Below are 16952 nucleotides of genomic sequence, written 5' to 3'. Positions count from 1 at the left end.
TCCTGTATTTCCCTGTCCCTTGCTTCTCCACCGGCAAGATAGGTGTGTTCCAAAATGACTGTGAAGGCTCAAGCACACCTACTTCCAACAGCCCTTCAATAGTTTCTGCAATTCCCTCTTCCGCTTCTGGTCTGTGTCTGTACTGTGGTCTGTTAATTGGCGCCTCCGACTTCAGCCGAAACAGGACGGGCGAACAATTAGCCAGGCCAACATCCGTGGGCCCTGTTGACCACAAACTGTCAGGGAGCTGTGAAAGCGCTGCAACTGCGTCAGGGTGGTCTGTTTTTTCCCTGCCGTGTGTTCTTGAAATTTCTTTGTGTTCTACAACCACCGCGTCATTAGACAAACAGGTGATGCGATAGGTTTTGCACTTGGGTGCATACCAAACGTTCGGAATTTGAGTACTTTGCCACGAGCCGTTTTCCAGGGCCCGCTTGACCATCGGTCCCATTTCTCTAGCCTGATGACCTATGTGGACCGCCAATGTGACATGGGGAGCTGAATCGGAACCCATCTCGTACCAAGGCAGTTGTTCTTCCGTTAATTTCACCGCAGCTGCTACTCCTTCCGGCCCAACATAAATGTTTTGGCAACGGACGTTCCAAATTTGACCTTCGAGGTCAGATTCAAATTGTTCTCGGTATGTGTCATCGTCGTCCCTATCATAAAACAGAGTGACGTGGTAAGGGTCACGCGGCGGGGTGTAGACGGCCAGGCTCATTATCCAGGGTCTCCACAGCTCATATTGTCTGAGAATGCCGTCTTCCACCAGCCTTCCCCAGTAAATGTCAGCGGTAGCTTGTTCAGAGTCTTGGATCAGATATTGAGTCTTTGAATGTGTCCCCAGGCACGGGAACTGTCTGCCTCCCGGAAGAGTAACTGTGAGTCCATCTGTAGAACACATTATGGTTGCTCCCAGTTTCACGAGCAGGTCCCTGCCCATGAGATTTACAGGTACTTGTGGTGACACTACATATCTGTGCCTCAAAGTCTGTTTCCCCAGCTTCGTCAGTACTGGATCAGTTAGTGGCAGAGTCATGGGAACCCCAGAGAAACCAACCACGCTCACAGTGTGGTCTGAGAGTGTTGCACTGTTCGGTGTGGATGTAAGCGTTGAGTAGGTCGCTCCAGTGTCCACCAGGAAGGTCAGTGGTGTTCCTTCCACAGTCATCGACAGCATGGGATCTGCCGTTCCCACACCGTCCGGTTTCTCAGGGCCCCGTCAATATTGCTCTCCCCCCAGCCCCAGTCCGCCACTGGATACTGGGCGACTGGTGCTGCACCTGGGTTAGGGGCTTGATGTCCACCTCTGTATGCGCCTCTTCCTCTAGGAGCTCCACGTGCCTGGGTTTGGTAGCCCCGCTGTTGGCTGTTCTGGCTTGGTCCGGGGCAGTCTCGCGCCCAGTGTCCTTCAACTCCACATCTGTAACAGGCATTCCAAGACGTGTAGCTGGGATTCCCCGTACCACGAGCCCTTTGTCCCCTCCCGGCGTAACCACCACGCCCCCTGTATGGTCCAGCCGCCCCCCAATTTCCCGCGGGTTGTCTCTGCCTTGGTGCATTGACGGGCCAGCGGTCATCAGGATAGAGGTTGGGGTCCAGATCTGGCCACTCAGGCACGGGATCAGGCTGGGGCTTTGCCACCATCATTTTCTTTGTGGCTTCCTTACTTTCCTTCTTTTTCTCACTTGCTTTGTCTTTTGCTTCCGCCAGCTGCAACTTCACCAGCCACGCCTGCGCCTCTTCCAACTCCTTTTTCTGTTTGTTCACCTCATCCCGTTCCAGCGTCAGCCGGTGTGTTAAATGCCGCTCCCACTGGGTGGAGTCCGCGACAGCAAAGTCTGGATTCTTCTCTAAATCAGTTCTCACTTGCTTAGGCAGCCCTGCCAGCACCGCAGCTCTAAACCAAGCCCGTGATTCCCCTTCTTGGCCAGGATGTATCCCTGTCTCCGACATCCACTGTTCCTTGGCTCTTTCTAGAAACTCCCTAGGTGTGTGTTGTGGATCCCAGGTTATTTTGGGAATGGCGCCAGTGTTTGGGGTCGGGTACTTCTCACGCACTGCGTCCGCTAGGGCATTTCGCACTTCGCGATATGGCATGTTGTTGGCGTGACTGGTTGTTCCTGCAATTTCTTCCACGTCCGCCAGTGCTCCCCCTAGCATCACTCTCCCGGCGGCCGCGTGAAAATCGCCAATAGCAATTTCGTCTCCTTCTGTCAACATGTCCAGTTTCCTCAGCCACTTTGCTCCTCCTTCTGTAATGGGTGGCAGTTGTCTAACCAGTGCTTCCAGATCCCTGACCTTGTATGCCCGGTAGATCGGTTCATGATTGGGGCCTACTATCAGCGGCATACCCCAACGTGGTCTCGTGCCTTCCTCCTCATCGTTCACAGACCTGCCTCTTCTGGTCTTCCCCGAGCCCCTCACGACGTCAAACACTGATTTGCGTTTCATTCTGGCAGTGGACCTCAATTTAGTAGTTGGACGTCTGTGCACCGTTCTACTGCGCAAGTTCAGGTTTTTGTCCGGTTCACAGGCATCTCTTCGTTCAATTTCCTCCTCTTCTTCATCCAAGTCCTCTTCTGATGAAGTCCTACACTCTGTCATGTCCTCCTCCACAACTTTCGTCAAGGGCTTATGCTTTGTGCGTGAGGTCTTCTGGTCCTTCAGTTCCTCTTCCATAAGTTCCTTCAGGGCTTTCTGCTTCACCTCGGTCAGCGTTTCCACCACTGCCAGTAGAGCGTCTCGGTCCTCGTGCATTCGCCCATGAACTTGCCCGTCCCACCTATCCTGCTTCTTCGTGCTCTGCTTGCTTGCTTGGTAGTGTCTCTGTCTTTCCTGGTGCGGCGGCTCGACCAATTCTGACCTTCCGTCTTCCTCATCCTGCGAGGGCACCTCTTCAGTCGCAACCGCGGGTGAGGCTCCGGTGTGAGACACCCCCGGCCCTGCTGCTTCTCCTAGTGAGTCTCTCCTCGTCCAGGCCCGGCTACACGATGTCACACCGGGACCTGTGGCACAGGCCGTCTGCGTCCCTGCGTTCTCCCTGTTGTGTGGTTCCACCACCGTCATTTCTCCAGGTTGGGTTGGCCTGGTCGTGCCTGGGTACTCGACATTTACGAGTCCTCCTATCACAATGCCCGTCTGTCCATCAGGGCCATGCACCTGTCCTCCGTCTAAGGACATCACTGGCATCACATAAGGGGGAGGAGTCTCCGCTTCACCAAGCTGTGGCGGGGCGCTGGGAAGTTGTGGGATCCACGGGTATATAGCTGGTGTTCGAGGGTTGTTCACTTCTTCTCCCTTCAACGTGAGTTTTGCCATTTTGTCCTCCAGCTTTTCATTGTCTTCCTGTAGTTTCTGCAGTAATTTCATTATACTCACCGTGTCCTCTTCCTTTACTGGCTCAGGCTGTTCCACTTTGTCTTTCATCCAGGACGACACTGCATTGCACATCATCATCCACTTGCAGCAGTTGCCATGCATTGCCTTCAAAGCAGTCATTTCCTTTTTTGTCTTCCGGTTGACTGAGCGGCCTCCTGATTCATCCTGTAAGTTTTTTAGTTTCTTCTCACATCTCTCTCCCTCCGTTCTAAGCACAACCTCCAGAGCTGTCCTTTCATCTGTCCCTTTGTGTTGTAAGTCAAAAATTTTGCTTACCTCTGCTTCCATGGCTCGGCACTCCTTTTCGGCTGCTTTAGACGTACCTGTGCAGGCCATCCTTATGGCCTTTTTCAGCTCCACTACCTGATCCTTCAATGTCTTGTAACGTCTCTGTCCAGTGGCCGAACTGTCCGCCATTTCGCGATTCCCTGCAAGACAGCACGTACCTCTTCAAAATGGCTGCTGTCGGCTCCTCCCTGCCAGTCACCCTCCGGCACTTCCCTTTTCCGCCTCAGAGCTCGTCTCTCCGCTCTAGCAGTCACTTCCCTTTTTTAATTCTGCTTGGTGACACAGAGAACAGTGAACTCAGGCCTCACCACACAATATTATCTGCCCAGTCAACCCCTGAGCAACAACCCAGATCCCGTCGATGACATAAACCTGAAAATGATCCCCACCAATAAACTTAATAACTTTTATCTTAGTGTCTTGCCTCTAGTTACATGTTTAACGATATGCACAAAACCTTTACAGCCCTCAAGGGACCCTGGTGTGCCTGTCAGGAAACAAAGCTGCTGCCTGTCACGCTTTAGTGAGCAAACAGGAACCACACCCTAGCTCTCCAGGGACCAAGCATGTCTCCAGCAAATGTCATCTAATATCCACCACTGTCTAACAGTCAAACTGAACTGTGTAAAGCAATAACACAAACATGTATAAAGTAACCCCAAATGCATAGCTATCGTAACACAACATGGTCATTCCTAAATGTCTTCTCCACTCCCCTCGTCCGGAGAGGCCCAGTGTACAGTGTCGACCTCCTCGCACAGGTCTACCATTGTACTAAACAATGCAAAGCTCGTGGTCAACCACCATGCTATTTGTGATTCTGTGATAGTGGTCGCGACTTCAATTTCAATTGGGTCATCTGGTGCGTCCGCACGTTCTCCACGAAACACACGACTGGCTCTAAACTGGCCCTCTCCCAGGGGAGTAATTGTTATTCTGCAGTGCCCAAAAGTCAGCATGTCACTGCGTTAATGTGTGCGCTGTAAGCAGTAAGATTGTATCAGTTGAAACACAAGAGCAAATTTATGTATGGACACGACAGCTATGTGGCACACCAAAAGCAAATACAATAAAATACAAAACAGGAAATGGGAAATGAACAAACGTATAAGAGAAAATGTTTATCAGTTTACAGTTCTGCGGCCTCCTCACTATTCTCTTCCACAATCTCACGTAGTGTTGTTACCAAGCGCAAACACTCATGTAATAACAGGGGGAATTCTGTTTCAGTCAAGTTCACAATTATAGTGTAGTCACGCTCCGTGAGCCCTACTTCACAGCAGACACGCACTTCTGTTTCCACCCACCATGTTTGTCCGTCCGTTACTGGAGTCAACACAAGACTGAAAGTAAAGCCGGTGACATCCCTGCGTCCTTCCCCCAAAACTGTGTGGTATCTTTCAGCCATGAAATCTACACGGCAGTGCACATTAGTGTATTTACAAAACAAAGGTATCTCGAGCAAAATCAAGCCGAAATACAATGCAATCTATCTGGTCCACTGAAAATCAATGTCAAAACCCCGAAAGGCGGAAGCACAAAAGGCGGGAAAGTCCCGTTCGGCGTCAGTGGGAGTGGGACCTCTGTCGGGATGACAGTATAAATCCAGCACCCGAAATATAATAAGGCTACGAGCGGTAAAGTCTAATAACACTTGTGGTGAAGGCCTTACTGCCGCAGTTACTGTGAAGCCATACTCAATGTTAGAAAACTCAGCGTTACAGCGACAAGTGACGTTAACAACGTCTCCTGTCCTGGTACACTCAACCACACAAGAGCCGTTATCGAACATGCGAGCAAAAGGAGACAAGCAATTATCCTTGCCACTCGAACAGAATGTCAAAATCCCTGAAAGCAATTCCACAAAAGGCCGAAAAGTCCTGCTCGGCGTCCGTGGGGTTTAAATTTCTCTGCTGTCTACAGTATAATGCCAACGCCCGAAAGATAACAAGACTACTACATGCAAAATCAACCAAAGTTTCCTCTGATGACCCTGTTACTGCCGTAACTGAAAAGGCATACGGAATCCCTAAAGCCACAACGCGACATCGACAGGTTACAACATAAAAATCCCCTGCCCGTGTGTATTGAAGTAAACAATATCCCGAATCCGACATGTGTATGTGCAGAAGCTTTTACGCAATATTAAAAGAGTGTCAGTATAGACAATCAAAAACACAAGTCATATGAACTTCAGCAAGTCTTATAGCATTCAAGAATGAGTAAAGCAAAACCCACAGCCTAGATCATTCATCATTTGTGACAAAATGGAAGTCAAAGCAAATCTTCCCTGATAACCCCAACACACGTCTTGCTTAACCCAGGCTCTGCAGTCAGTCATTAGTCACTCATTAGTAAACAGGAAATATCAGTCTAAATCAGTCACAGGCACCTCATTTACATAAACACACTCTGAAACGGCACTTCCTTATTTCGTCTCAGCCAGAGCCATACACAGCCTATACAGAGTATCAAATTATATCCGAACGACGTCTCACAAAGAAAAAATATATTTACAAGGCCTGAAAGTGAACAACCTACCAAATTTAGAAATAATTTACCATAACAGTCCGACCGACAAACTCCCTGAGTTTTTTGTAATCAATTGTAACCAGTCTCGGCCCCAGGCCGTGGCCAAATATCTAAAACCCTACACAATTTTAAAAGCATCAATCAACTCAACCCGAAAAGCCCTGTTATGCGGACACTCCACATCCCAGGCTTCCCTTAAGTTTTAAGTTTAAAGTTAGACGCCCGAAACCCGGTTTCTACTGACCAAAAAAGTGCATAAACCGTTCCGAACGGCAAAGTGGGCGAACCACTAGTTATTCTGGAGTGCCCCAAGCTCCACAGTGACCAACTGACTATCCCTCATAGAGGACGGAGTCTAAGCGTCCCCGACTCCGGCAAGCGTTACCTCTGAGCAATGCACTTGTTAGACTCCCAGAGTCCCGTATTAATTTAATTATTTTGAAGACACCCCGAAAATCACAACCCCACCATATCGGTGTCCAAGCCCGGCTTTATATTCAATTGTGACTTTATAGTCACAAAATACACCAATTACTTATCACACTAAAGTCCTTTATCACTGTAAATACCTTAACTTGTCTTGATTCACTTTTGTTTTACAGTTATTTCTTCTTCACAACCATTTGTAACTTCTCTTAATCCTTTTACTCTTATATTCAGTACTTCTCCATATGCATATAATACCCAGAATGACAACTTCTTAAATGATCGTAACACAAACATTCACCAGTAATCTAATGAGTAGACATTAATTTAAACATCCAATTCGGCACACTTCGGAATACTTCAACAGGTAGTGCCTACCTTTTGAGATGGGCTGCCCGTTTGTCCACTCACTTCGATAACCGGATCCCGTCTATGCGACCCTCTTGGACGTCCACAATGCCAACACCGTCTCTCCCTTCCAACCGCAGCCAATGCACCAATTGTTACGGGTTCAGAATTGGTGGAGAGTACAAAGGCAAGACAGTCCAGAAGATTTGGGTTAAAGCGATCTTTATTGAAGTATTCGCGCGGGAAGACAGTCACTGCACATGTCAGCGAGGGTCTTCGCCAAAATTATACTTCAGACTGCTTTTATAGCATCAGGGTATTATAACGCCCCTTCTAGCGTTTACAAGCACATAATTTGCATGTACAGAACATTCATGTATTTTAAGCATAAAGTGCAACATCGAGGTTCCTCTTTTTGGCATCTTCTTCCAAAAAAGGCAATGGACTCTGGCCTCTGCAGTCTCCAGGGGCTGGCCCTCTCCACGCGTCACCTGTTGTCGAGAAAGCTCCAGTGCAACATGTTTGCTCAGTACATTCAGGCCTATGCTTAAATCTAGTTCTAGGTTATATGTGATATATGTGTGTTTTGTAAGCATGTGTGCGATCTTTCTTAAGCTCCAGGCTTTTAACCAATGTGTCACCCAGACAGTCACGCTGAATGAAGCTTGAGACCTTTAATTACCTGGGAAAGCTTCAACTCCTTATGAGCACAGGACTGCAATGTGTGTATAAAGACATAATAATACTAAAAGTGGTTATGCTGCACCTGTAATAAGGATTAATATGGTGTCAGCGTGTTAAATGATTACTCTGGTGTTCGTGTATTAACTGTCATCTGACCAGCTTAAAGCTATACGAGATAATATTAATGCTGATTAATATGCTATCTAATATATTGTAGCAGTAAAGCAATTTCCTCTTTTCCACATTAGGTAGGAGTCAGACCATGTTTCTTTTTAGCTGGAAAACCTTACACCCAGGTAACTTGCAGTGTTGAAAACGTGTTTTCCGACGATGTTTGCTACCCTACAATCCGTCCTGCTCTGTAGTAAAATCTGACCGCCCTGTTGCTCCCATTGAAATTTATATAGCCTATTTAAATTTAAAAAACTTAAAATTGCCCGTAGCCTACTGTTGTTACCACTGTCCTGTTTGAAATGGAATGAGAGAAGCTGGTTATTTTGTCATGTGTGCTTGTGCCAATATTAAATCCAAGGTACTAACTGCTAACTCACTGGATGCCCCTTAACCTTATAACTCCTGGTGTGTGTGTGTGTGTGTGTGTGTGTACAGAGAGACAGCCAGGTTCATAATGGATATAAGGAAGTTTTTTTCAAAAAAAGGAGCCACATTCAGGTAAAAGATCAAATGATCCGTCAATCAAGAATAATATTGGATCAGTGTTTCAATGTTTATATCTTTTATTAGATGTACATGTGGTTTGGTCATTTGCCTTTTGGTTGAAAGTACACTGAGAGAGGACTTTTTTATTGGTGATCTTAATAGTATTATTTTCATATTAATGTAATTTTTTCATCCAATTGAATACAATCTATTTGTGTGTGATTGTCAGTCCAAAGAGGGAGAGAGGAAAGAGGGGAACGTGAGGAGAAAGTACAAGGTCAGGAAGAACCAGGTAAGAAAAGAGACAGGGAACAGTGACAGGCAAAATAGAAACTGTTAAACTGCTTGACAGAGTTGACCACCAAAAAGTGACAGATTTGCCAACCTCAAGGTTAGGCGACACAGGTTAAAATAAAGGAAAAAATCTGCAGAGCCATGGTAGTATCTGTAGTAAAGATCTTTTCATACATTCTATACATTGTACCATAGGCAAAGTTTATAATTTTTTTAATTAATATTTTGTACATTTGTAAATTTCAAGGACTCTATTTTTGGAGTGTATTTTTTATATATCTGTATTGTATTATACATACACATTAAAAGTGAATCTCTGTCCAAAAAATGCACTCAGTTTACTTTTTACTCACTATGAGCATCATTCATTATTCTCCCCCAGTAATTAAGGTTAGGATATGTATTTTTTTATTCCAGTCCATTCTTCTTTTGCAGCATTCAAATAACCTTTATCAGATTTGATGGTTTTGTTGCAGACTTTTCAAAAAAGTGTTTTGCTTTTCTTTCACAAACATGGGGATTAGAATTTTTTTAAAGAATTGAATATTGATTTATTGATTAGCATTCAAATATCTCAGTGAATACAGAATAAAGATCTACCACAAAGCAAGAAAGCACGAGACAAGGCTAATCAAAAGTTATTGGCTGAAGCATATGCTTATTAAACTGTATTAAAATATACAAAACAGTGATGTCATGTTTTGTGACAAGGACCCAGGCACAGATAGACTCGATGAATTTAAGAATCTTATGACTTATTAAAGAAATTTGCAGGCGAGACATTTAAGGATGCAGGGACTGACAGAGACAGGGAAGAAGTCTCATCACGACGAATAAAGTTTATCTTGCCTGGCTGGGCAGCTCTCTGGGTGCTCAGCACCCCAAAAGCTCTGATCCTAGAATCGCCCCTGCTTTACATAAATGTATTATATTATTCATCCACAGAAGCAACCAAGATAATATTCAGTGCAACGTTAAGTGGCAGTGGACATACTGGACCTTTCAACACAGACACAATCCTAGTTTACAAAGGGGTAATTACCAATATTGGCAATGCCTACAGTCCAGTAACAGGTAACAGTTACAGTCTTCTGTATATTCAGTAATGCAGCATTTTTTTACACAAAGCAAAATAACACATGTAATCAGTTTATTAAATTTTGCAAAGCAGTTTACAAACCAGTTTACATATTTATTTTGTTGAAGGACAATACAAAGAAATTAAAATACTGCACAAATGATCTCCAGTTTGAGTTTTCAGATTAATTTTAAGAACGAGAGCAAAAGATGCTGAAATCAGATACAAAAGATATAAAAATAGGTTAACTAATATACTTAGATATAGTAAAAATGAATACTATATGAAGCAATTAGATATAAATAGAATTAATATTAAAAGATTATGGGAAATGCTGAACAGTGTTATAAAACGTGGAACTGGACAAAAGAACTATCCCAAGTATTTCATTTGTAATGACCATGAAGAATACAATATGGACATTGTGGCAAATAGTCTCAATGAATTCTTTGTAACTGCTGGACCAAATTTAGCAAGAACAATCACTGATCCTGGGAAAGCACAGGAAAAACCGGATACACTGATTGACAGAAATCCATATTCTATGTTTCTCACAGCCGTTGACGAAAATGAAGTTTCTGAAATTGTCAAAAAATGTAAAAATCAGAAATCTTTGGATTGTAATGATATTGACATGATAGTGGTTAAAAGAGTCATTGAGGCTATTATAAAACCGTTTGAAATAGCACAAGTTATACCTCTATACTAATCTGGCAGCAAACACCATTTCACAAACTACAGGCCTGTCTCTTTATTACCTCAATTCTCATAAATTCTTGAAAAACTGTTTAAAAACTGACTGGAAAAATTTATAGATAAACATAAACTACTCACAGAGAGTCAGTACGGATTCAGATCAAGCAGATCAACATCACTGGCCCTATTAGATTCTATAGAATACATCACAAATTTCACAGACAAAAAGCAATATGTGGCTGGGTTATTCATAGACTTGACAAAGGCATTTGACCAAGATTGTCGATTTGGCATGGACGGAAGGGACACGTCCCCACCAATATCCAGCAATTATTGAATTGTCCCCACCAATAATTTGATCTCTTCGAGTAAAGAAATACAAACCCGATAGAAAGAAAAAAATGACCTGTCAACGTTTCATTCACCCAGCGGTGCAGAAAGAGTTAAATTACGTTCTCTAATGGAGTCCTACCTCATGTGACAAATATGGCCAATGTGATTGGCTGTGCCTTTTAGCGAGCTCTGTTTAGTTTTAGCAGCGGCAAGCCTGCGCTGCGAGGACCTGCAAGGAGGAGAGGAGGATGGCAGCAAAAAGGAAGAACCTGGATATAAGAAAGTATTTTTCAAAGAAACCTGTAAGTCACTTAAAGTCAAGTTCTAGGGCTGTGCGATATGACCAAAATCTCATATCCCGATATTAAGACATCTATTGTCCGATAACGATATAAATTAAAAAAATTTAACATTTTCTGTAAATTCTGTGAATCTCGGGCAGCTCGACTTGCGTGAAGTGTTTCCAGCTGGGCGTCGTGTACCTGGAGTCGAGTGTTTTAGCTGATGCATGAAACTATACATTTTTAGACATAAGTTGTAACGGCCGCTGTTTTCTTTGTGAGTATTTATTACACAGCGTGCTGCGGGGAAAAGCCTGTTCTAACGTTTGAGTCTAAGGTTTATTTTTTTAGCACCTGACGGCTCTTTTTTCTTCTCATCCGTAAATACTCTGCGTCTTTCACGTGATTCAGTTTATTTTGAAAAGTCTCAACAGGATCTTGAGCTTTATTGTGAAAGGTTTATGTGGAAAATAAACAAGCGGACACGCCGTGGTTTTACCGTCGTTGTTGCTAACGACAACGCATAAAAACAAGCGCTTGTCCGTCCGTAGTGTGGTTATATTAAATATAAGAGAAAGAGAGAACTTTAAGAAATTAATATAGCCACTACAGTGACCATCGAAACGATGAAAAATATTGCCGTAAACAGTTTATTTTGCGACACCACGAAACAAACGATAGCGTAAAATGAAACGATAGACGTTTTTCTATCGTCATCCGATATATATCGTTATATCGAACAGCCCTATCAAGTTCACTCATAAAATGTGTCCGTCATAATAACGTTACAGGCAATACCAGGCCATACATGCCAACCCTCCCGATTTTTCCAGGAGAATCCCGAATTTCAGTGCCCCTCCCGAAAATTTCCCGGAGCCACCATTCTCCCCAATTTCTCCCGATTTTCCACCCAGACAACAAAATTGAAAAACCATATCCTAGATTGGCCCAGCCAATTCCAGTTTCCAACAATAGCTGCTACTACTGCAGCTACTAAGTATTAATATTACTCTCATTACTCTTTCTGGGTCGCGAAATAACCTTTAAACATATTTTCAGACGAGAATGTAGCTGTGTAAACTTCAAATAACTTAAACATGTTATTGTTTGGCCTTTTTCAGTGTTTTATTTGTTCGTGAGTAAATTGGTTTGGCTGAGATTAAAGTTATTAGATTAGATTAAATAAAACTTTATTAATCCCTCGGGAGGGTTCCTACGGGGTTTTCACACAGCTGAATAAATGTCAAACAGAAAACTGATTAAACAGAAGTGTGAGATGGTCGAGAATCTACGCAAGCGTCCGGTTATATTTTATTTTATTTAGACAGCAAGGAGCAGACGGCAGAGGTGACGTAATTATGAAGGCTAGACCCCCCAATTTCACAGTCGCTCATTTCCGGTCTACCCGGCTTTCGGAGGACCCAGCCCACTTAGACCGCGAAGGCCGGGTCATCAGGTGGACGCACCCTCTGAATTTGGACACCCCCGTAACAGGCCGGTGACATTAAACTTATTTTTTTTCCGATAAGTAAACACTGTAAAAACCTCTTTGAATGTCTCCCTAATTCTCAGGTCTCAAGGTTGGCAAGTGGACATTGAGTTGTTGTGTGGGGCACCAGTAGTCCATGTCTGTTGCTGTAACAGTAGTTCATGTTTAGAATAAAAAGTCCCAGCTCACGGAGTTGATCGGGGCAATAGTGCCTAAAATGTTGCATAATTTTGCTGAGAGATCTTTTACTTTGTGGTAATCTTAGATGAGTAGTTTTATGGACAAAACCCACCAGGTCAGTCAGTGTTCCCTTAGTGCTAATGTATCAGAGATGTTGGTGTAGTATAACTGAAGTAATGTTGTTAAGTCCTTAAAGTCATATTCTTTTATTGTCATGACTGTATTTGAAGCTGTTTTTATTTTTGTATGATACCTGATTTATATGGAATATGGCTGAAGTACACTAAAGTCTAAAATCAGTCATTTGTTTAATAGTAATTTAACATTATATAATTCACATATAAAACTATGAATTGTAATTTTAAATGGTTTAAAAGCATGTAGAATAGCATATGTAGGCAAGTATATTTCTCCTCTTTTTTTTATCAAGAAGCAAAGACAAAAAAGGGAAAAAAAAAGAAACAGCGCAGGGTTCGGTGGTTGAATCATCCGTCCCCACCAATGCCAAAACCAAATCTACGCCCTTGCCACTGGATACAAAACAAGTCTTTAAAGCACAGCTAATGCTCATCAGGTATGAGAGGGTATACTCTTAACCTTCACTTTTCATAACCTCTAAATGTAATAATACTGTTACACAGAGTGCTTCAAGGAGGTCAGGCAGGTCCAGAACTGCACAAACAACAGGACTAAACTGTTTCAAGTTTTTGGTAGAGCTATCTTGATATGGGTAGGTGCCTGGAAGGGCACACATGAATAGTAAGAATTGTATTCTGTATTCTGTATTTCCACTTATTCCTTTATTTTCGATTTATTTTTGCATGCATTTAATAAATTTCCAATTTTCCTATCAAAACATGAAGAAATGAAGGTCTGAATGAGACTTTGCACATTCCTGTATAATAAAGACTAACAGGATGTTCATAATTATTAAGCGGTCTGCCATGCTGTCCCAATGTGTGACATGTCCTAAACAAGTTTGGTGCCTTGAAAGTGAAACTGAAAGATTAAAGAAAGAGAGATAAATGGAAAAGCATCATTTATAATATACTTAACCATGTAACACAGCTTATAACAGAGGAAAATGCAGTGTTCCAGCAAAGTTATGCCGCTGTATGCAAAACTCATAACTCATAGTCACTGGGTCTTACAGACATGCTGTCCCCCCCCCCCAAAAAAAACCCCAAAAACAAACAAACACCCAAACAAAAACAAAACAAAAGAAACCCCAAACCCTTTGGGCTTTTCTAAACAGGGTTAGAGTTGCGTTGAGTTAACTGTGGTGGAAATGTCAGAAACAGAAGACTGCCAACCATCACACCTGAAAGCACTAGCTCTGATTGCTCTTTACATATATATATCTATATATATATATATATATATATACATTTAATTGGAGACTCCAATGAGGAAAGAATCACGGTTTGCGTTAACATACCTTAGTTCACAACCTCAAATCTACACACTGCACAAACAGACACAAGTATAATTTTGTCATATGTTTATTTCAGGATATGCAAACACCCTGTAAATTCACATACTAACAGTAGTACAAGAAAATGACACCGGGCCTTCATAACCACCTAATAAAATAATTACAGATAAGTATGTACCTTCATCACACCTTCAGACTGCAGATGGTTTTATATTTAATGGTATTAACAGCTGAAAGACAAGAAAAGCTGACAACTGTTTTATAATTGTTTTACATGTCCTTAAAAATGGATTCCAGATAAAGGCCAGACTAGCTATAGCACAGCACGTGGAGAACAAGACTGAATCACAGTAACGAAGACTTCCCAATTACAACAAAACATGCGTAAGATTCACTCTTTATGGTAATTGTGTTGAAATATTTAACCAAATTGACAAGGAATAAAGCCAACATTCTAAAAATGACAACAATGACTGACAAGGATGACTTTGAACATTTACTCAAATTATTTGAAAAGGAACTCACTGTTACATTAAATAAACAGGAAGACAGATACTCAGAGTTGCACCATTCAGCAAGCTCTGTAGGATACATTTATTCATTTGTTTGACTTTTGAGCTTGAGATTATACTTGAAAAGCCTGATTGACTAATTAGTACATCAACTGTGGCTACATGCAGGGCATATTGCTTGGCATTTGCTGTTGGTATTTCTGAAAATGCACAGGGCGGCAGCGGTTTTCAACATTATTGCAGGCCACAATCACAGGCTTTTGCTGTGATCTCACATTAAGTTCACAGCCATTTTGAAACTCGATGTCATGTACTAGTATGTTTGAACTGCTGATGCACAAGTTATCTGGGAAGGCATTAATTAGGCGTCGACCATTTCGGCTGCAGATCCCATCGATATTCCCCCGATCTCTACTCTCGATGAAGGACTGCACCGGAGTTCTGCACCAGAGGCCTTTCTTTTTCAAATATCTGTAAAATTAGTATTCCATTACACAGTAATCAAGATACATTACACATTACTCATTAAACATCTTCACGTGACCTAGTTAAATCGCAAATCAGTTATCCTCTTGATGACAACAAAGATAATAATCATCATCATCATCATCACATTTATTTCTTTTTTTAGCTGTCTGCATATTATATTCGTTTGGTCGTTACAAGGAGGGAACTATTAATTTTTTAACTCACTTCTCCCACTCTTTTGGAAGACTTCGGTTAAATTCATCTTGAAGGATGTGTCTCTTGATAAATTCGTCATATTGACTTCGGGAGCTTCTGTCTTGACAAGGTAAAGAGTTCGTAGTGCCCAGATGGACAAGGGCTACAGTGACCATGGCAGTCAAGACAGCAACGTTCATTTTGTCTACAGTGAAAGAAAGAAAACAACGTTGACCGAGTAATGTGTTTAAAATCAATTTAGCTGGGATGATGAATAGCAGTACTAGTCTGTGTTATTCTTTTACCATAGACATCTGATATTATCATTATAATTTGTACATTGAGACAAATAAGCAGGGCTGATTAAAACTGAACTTTTATAATAACTGAGTCAGTCATTTTTCCTTTTCCATATTTGCTTTTTATTATTCCTGTAAAGTAGGACAGCACTTCCAAGTGTTCCTAATGAAGAGGCACATTTAGAAAAAAAAATCACATTCACACACACACACACAGACGAATCATAAACAACATTAAGTGAATATGTAGAGCAACAGAATAAGAGACAGGAAAGTTGGCTTACCTTTCTTTGATGTGGTGTTGGGGAAATGAAGTGGGGCTGTAGTCTGTTAAAATTCAATTTCTCTTTTCCTCTTTTATAAGCTTTCATCACAACCAAACATCCTCCCTAAACAACAGCCAATCAGAACAGTAAAAGGGCAGGCAGACGTATATAAGACAAAAGACATTACAGAGATAAAATAGCTACAAACATCTATCTATCTATCTATATTGTTATATTTTGTCCATTTGCCATTATGGGCATAAAAAAGTACCTAATTCAAAGGATGAATGAGTGTAGTGTCTACACCAGGGGTGGGGAACTCCAGGCCTCATGGGCCGGTGTCCTGCAGGTTTTAGATATCACCCTGGGTCAACACACCTGAATCAGATGATTACTTCCTTACTAGGCCTCTGGTGAACTTCAAGACATGTTGAGGAGGTCATTTAGCCATTTCAAATCAACTGTGTTGGATCAAAGACACATCTAAAAACTGTAGGACAGTGACCTTTGAGAACTGGCGTTCCCCCACCCCTGGTGGACCAAAAACAGATGAAATCTTTGGTGCCCGCTTTGTAACTTTCAGTACTATAGAGATCATTTAAAGATTATGGGAGGCTTCATACAATTCATATTGTAGTATTCACAGCTAATACTACAACTTAGCAAAGAACCAATTTAAAATTTTATCTTTAGACACTTCTTTATTGGCATCCTGTTTAAAAAACAATAATGATTACACCACATTATCAATAGTTAATCTAAAAAAGAACATTATACCAGATGACAAATGGTATTAAGTAACTAAAACTGTAAAGAATTACTTGTATTATAACAACCCGAAACGACAAACAGAACATTTTTCTCTAAGTAGAAAAAAATGGTCTCTGTTCAAGCTGTTTCACCACCAGTATAACCCACTGGAATCATGTCTAGTAGATGGTTTACATTTTAGCTGTTTGCTTTGGCTGCTAAAATACTGTGATTGCTCTTTGTTATAGTAAACAGTTTGTTGATATAACTTAAAGTTCATGGTCACTGATCATGATAAAAGACTCTGACACAGAAAGAAACTGAATTTCTGCAGAAGAGAGATAATTTATATGACTG

At 42.1% G+C, this 16952-nt stretch overlaps 1 protein-coding gene and 1 long non-coding RNA gene across 3 annotated transcripts; both read right to left on the bottom strand.

The window, feature by feature from the left end:
• Nucleotides 1-1167: 1167 nt before the first annotated feature.
• On the bottom strand, nucleotides 1168-4169 carry LOC106097148 (uncharacterized). The gene is made up of 2 exons (XM_019354039.2): nucleotides 4127-4169; nucleotides 1168-3938 (listed from the first exon to the last, which is right to left on the bottom strand). The coding sequence occupies exon 2, from the start codon at nucleotides 3796-3798 to the stop codon at nucleotides 1168-1170; it is 2631 nt and encodes an 876-aa protein (XP_019209584.1). The 5' UTR covers nucleotides 3799-3938; nucleotides 4127-4169.
• Nucleotides 4170-14156: 9987 nt separating this feature from the next.
• Nucleotides 14157-16239, bottom strand: LOC109198671 (uncharacterized). 2 transcript variants are annotated; one of them, XR_003219534.1, is made up of 4 exons: nucleotides 16224-16239; nucleotides 15864-15968; nucleotides 15311-15485; nucleotides 14157-15088 (listed from the first exon to the last, which is right to left on the bottom strand). It is a non-coding gene; the product is annotated as an uncharacterized LOC109198671 (long non-coding RNA). The 2 variants fall into 2 exon arrangements; XR_003219533.1 differs by lacking the exon at nucleotides 16224-16239 and adding an exon at nucleotides 16117-16138.
• Between the last annotated feature and the right edge of the window lie 713 nt (nucleotides 16240-16952).

This window comes from Oreochromis niloticus, linkage group LG3 (assembly GCF_001858045.2).
Source record: "Oreochromis niloticus isolate F11D_XX linkage group LG3, O_niloticus_UMD_NMBU, whole genome shotgun sequence".
Taxonomy (NCBI): domain Eukaryota; kingdom Metazoa; phylum Chordata; class Actinopteri; order Cichliformes; family Cichlidae; genus Oreochromis; species Oreochromis niloticus.
The sequence above is the reverse complement of the archived record's forward strand: the minus strand, read 5'-3'. Positions and strand labels throughout refer to the sequence as shown.

Coding starts and splice junctions, on each gene's coding strand:
- LOC106097148 (XM_019354039.2), bottom strand. CDS start 3,798: ATGGCGGACAGTTCGGCCACTGGACAGAGACGTTACAAGACATTGAAG.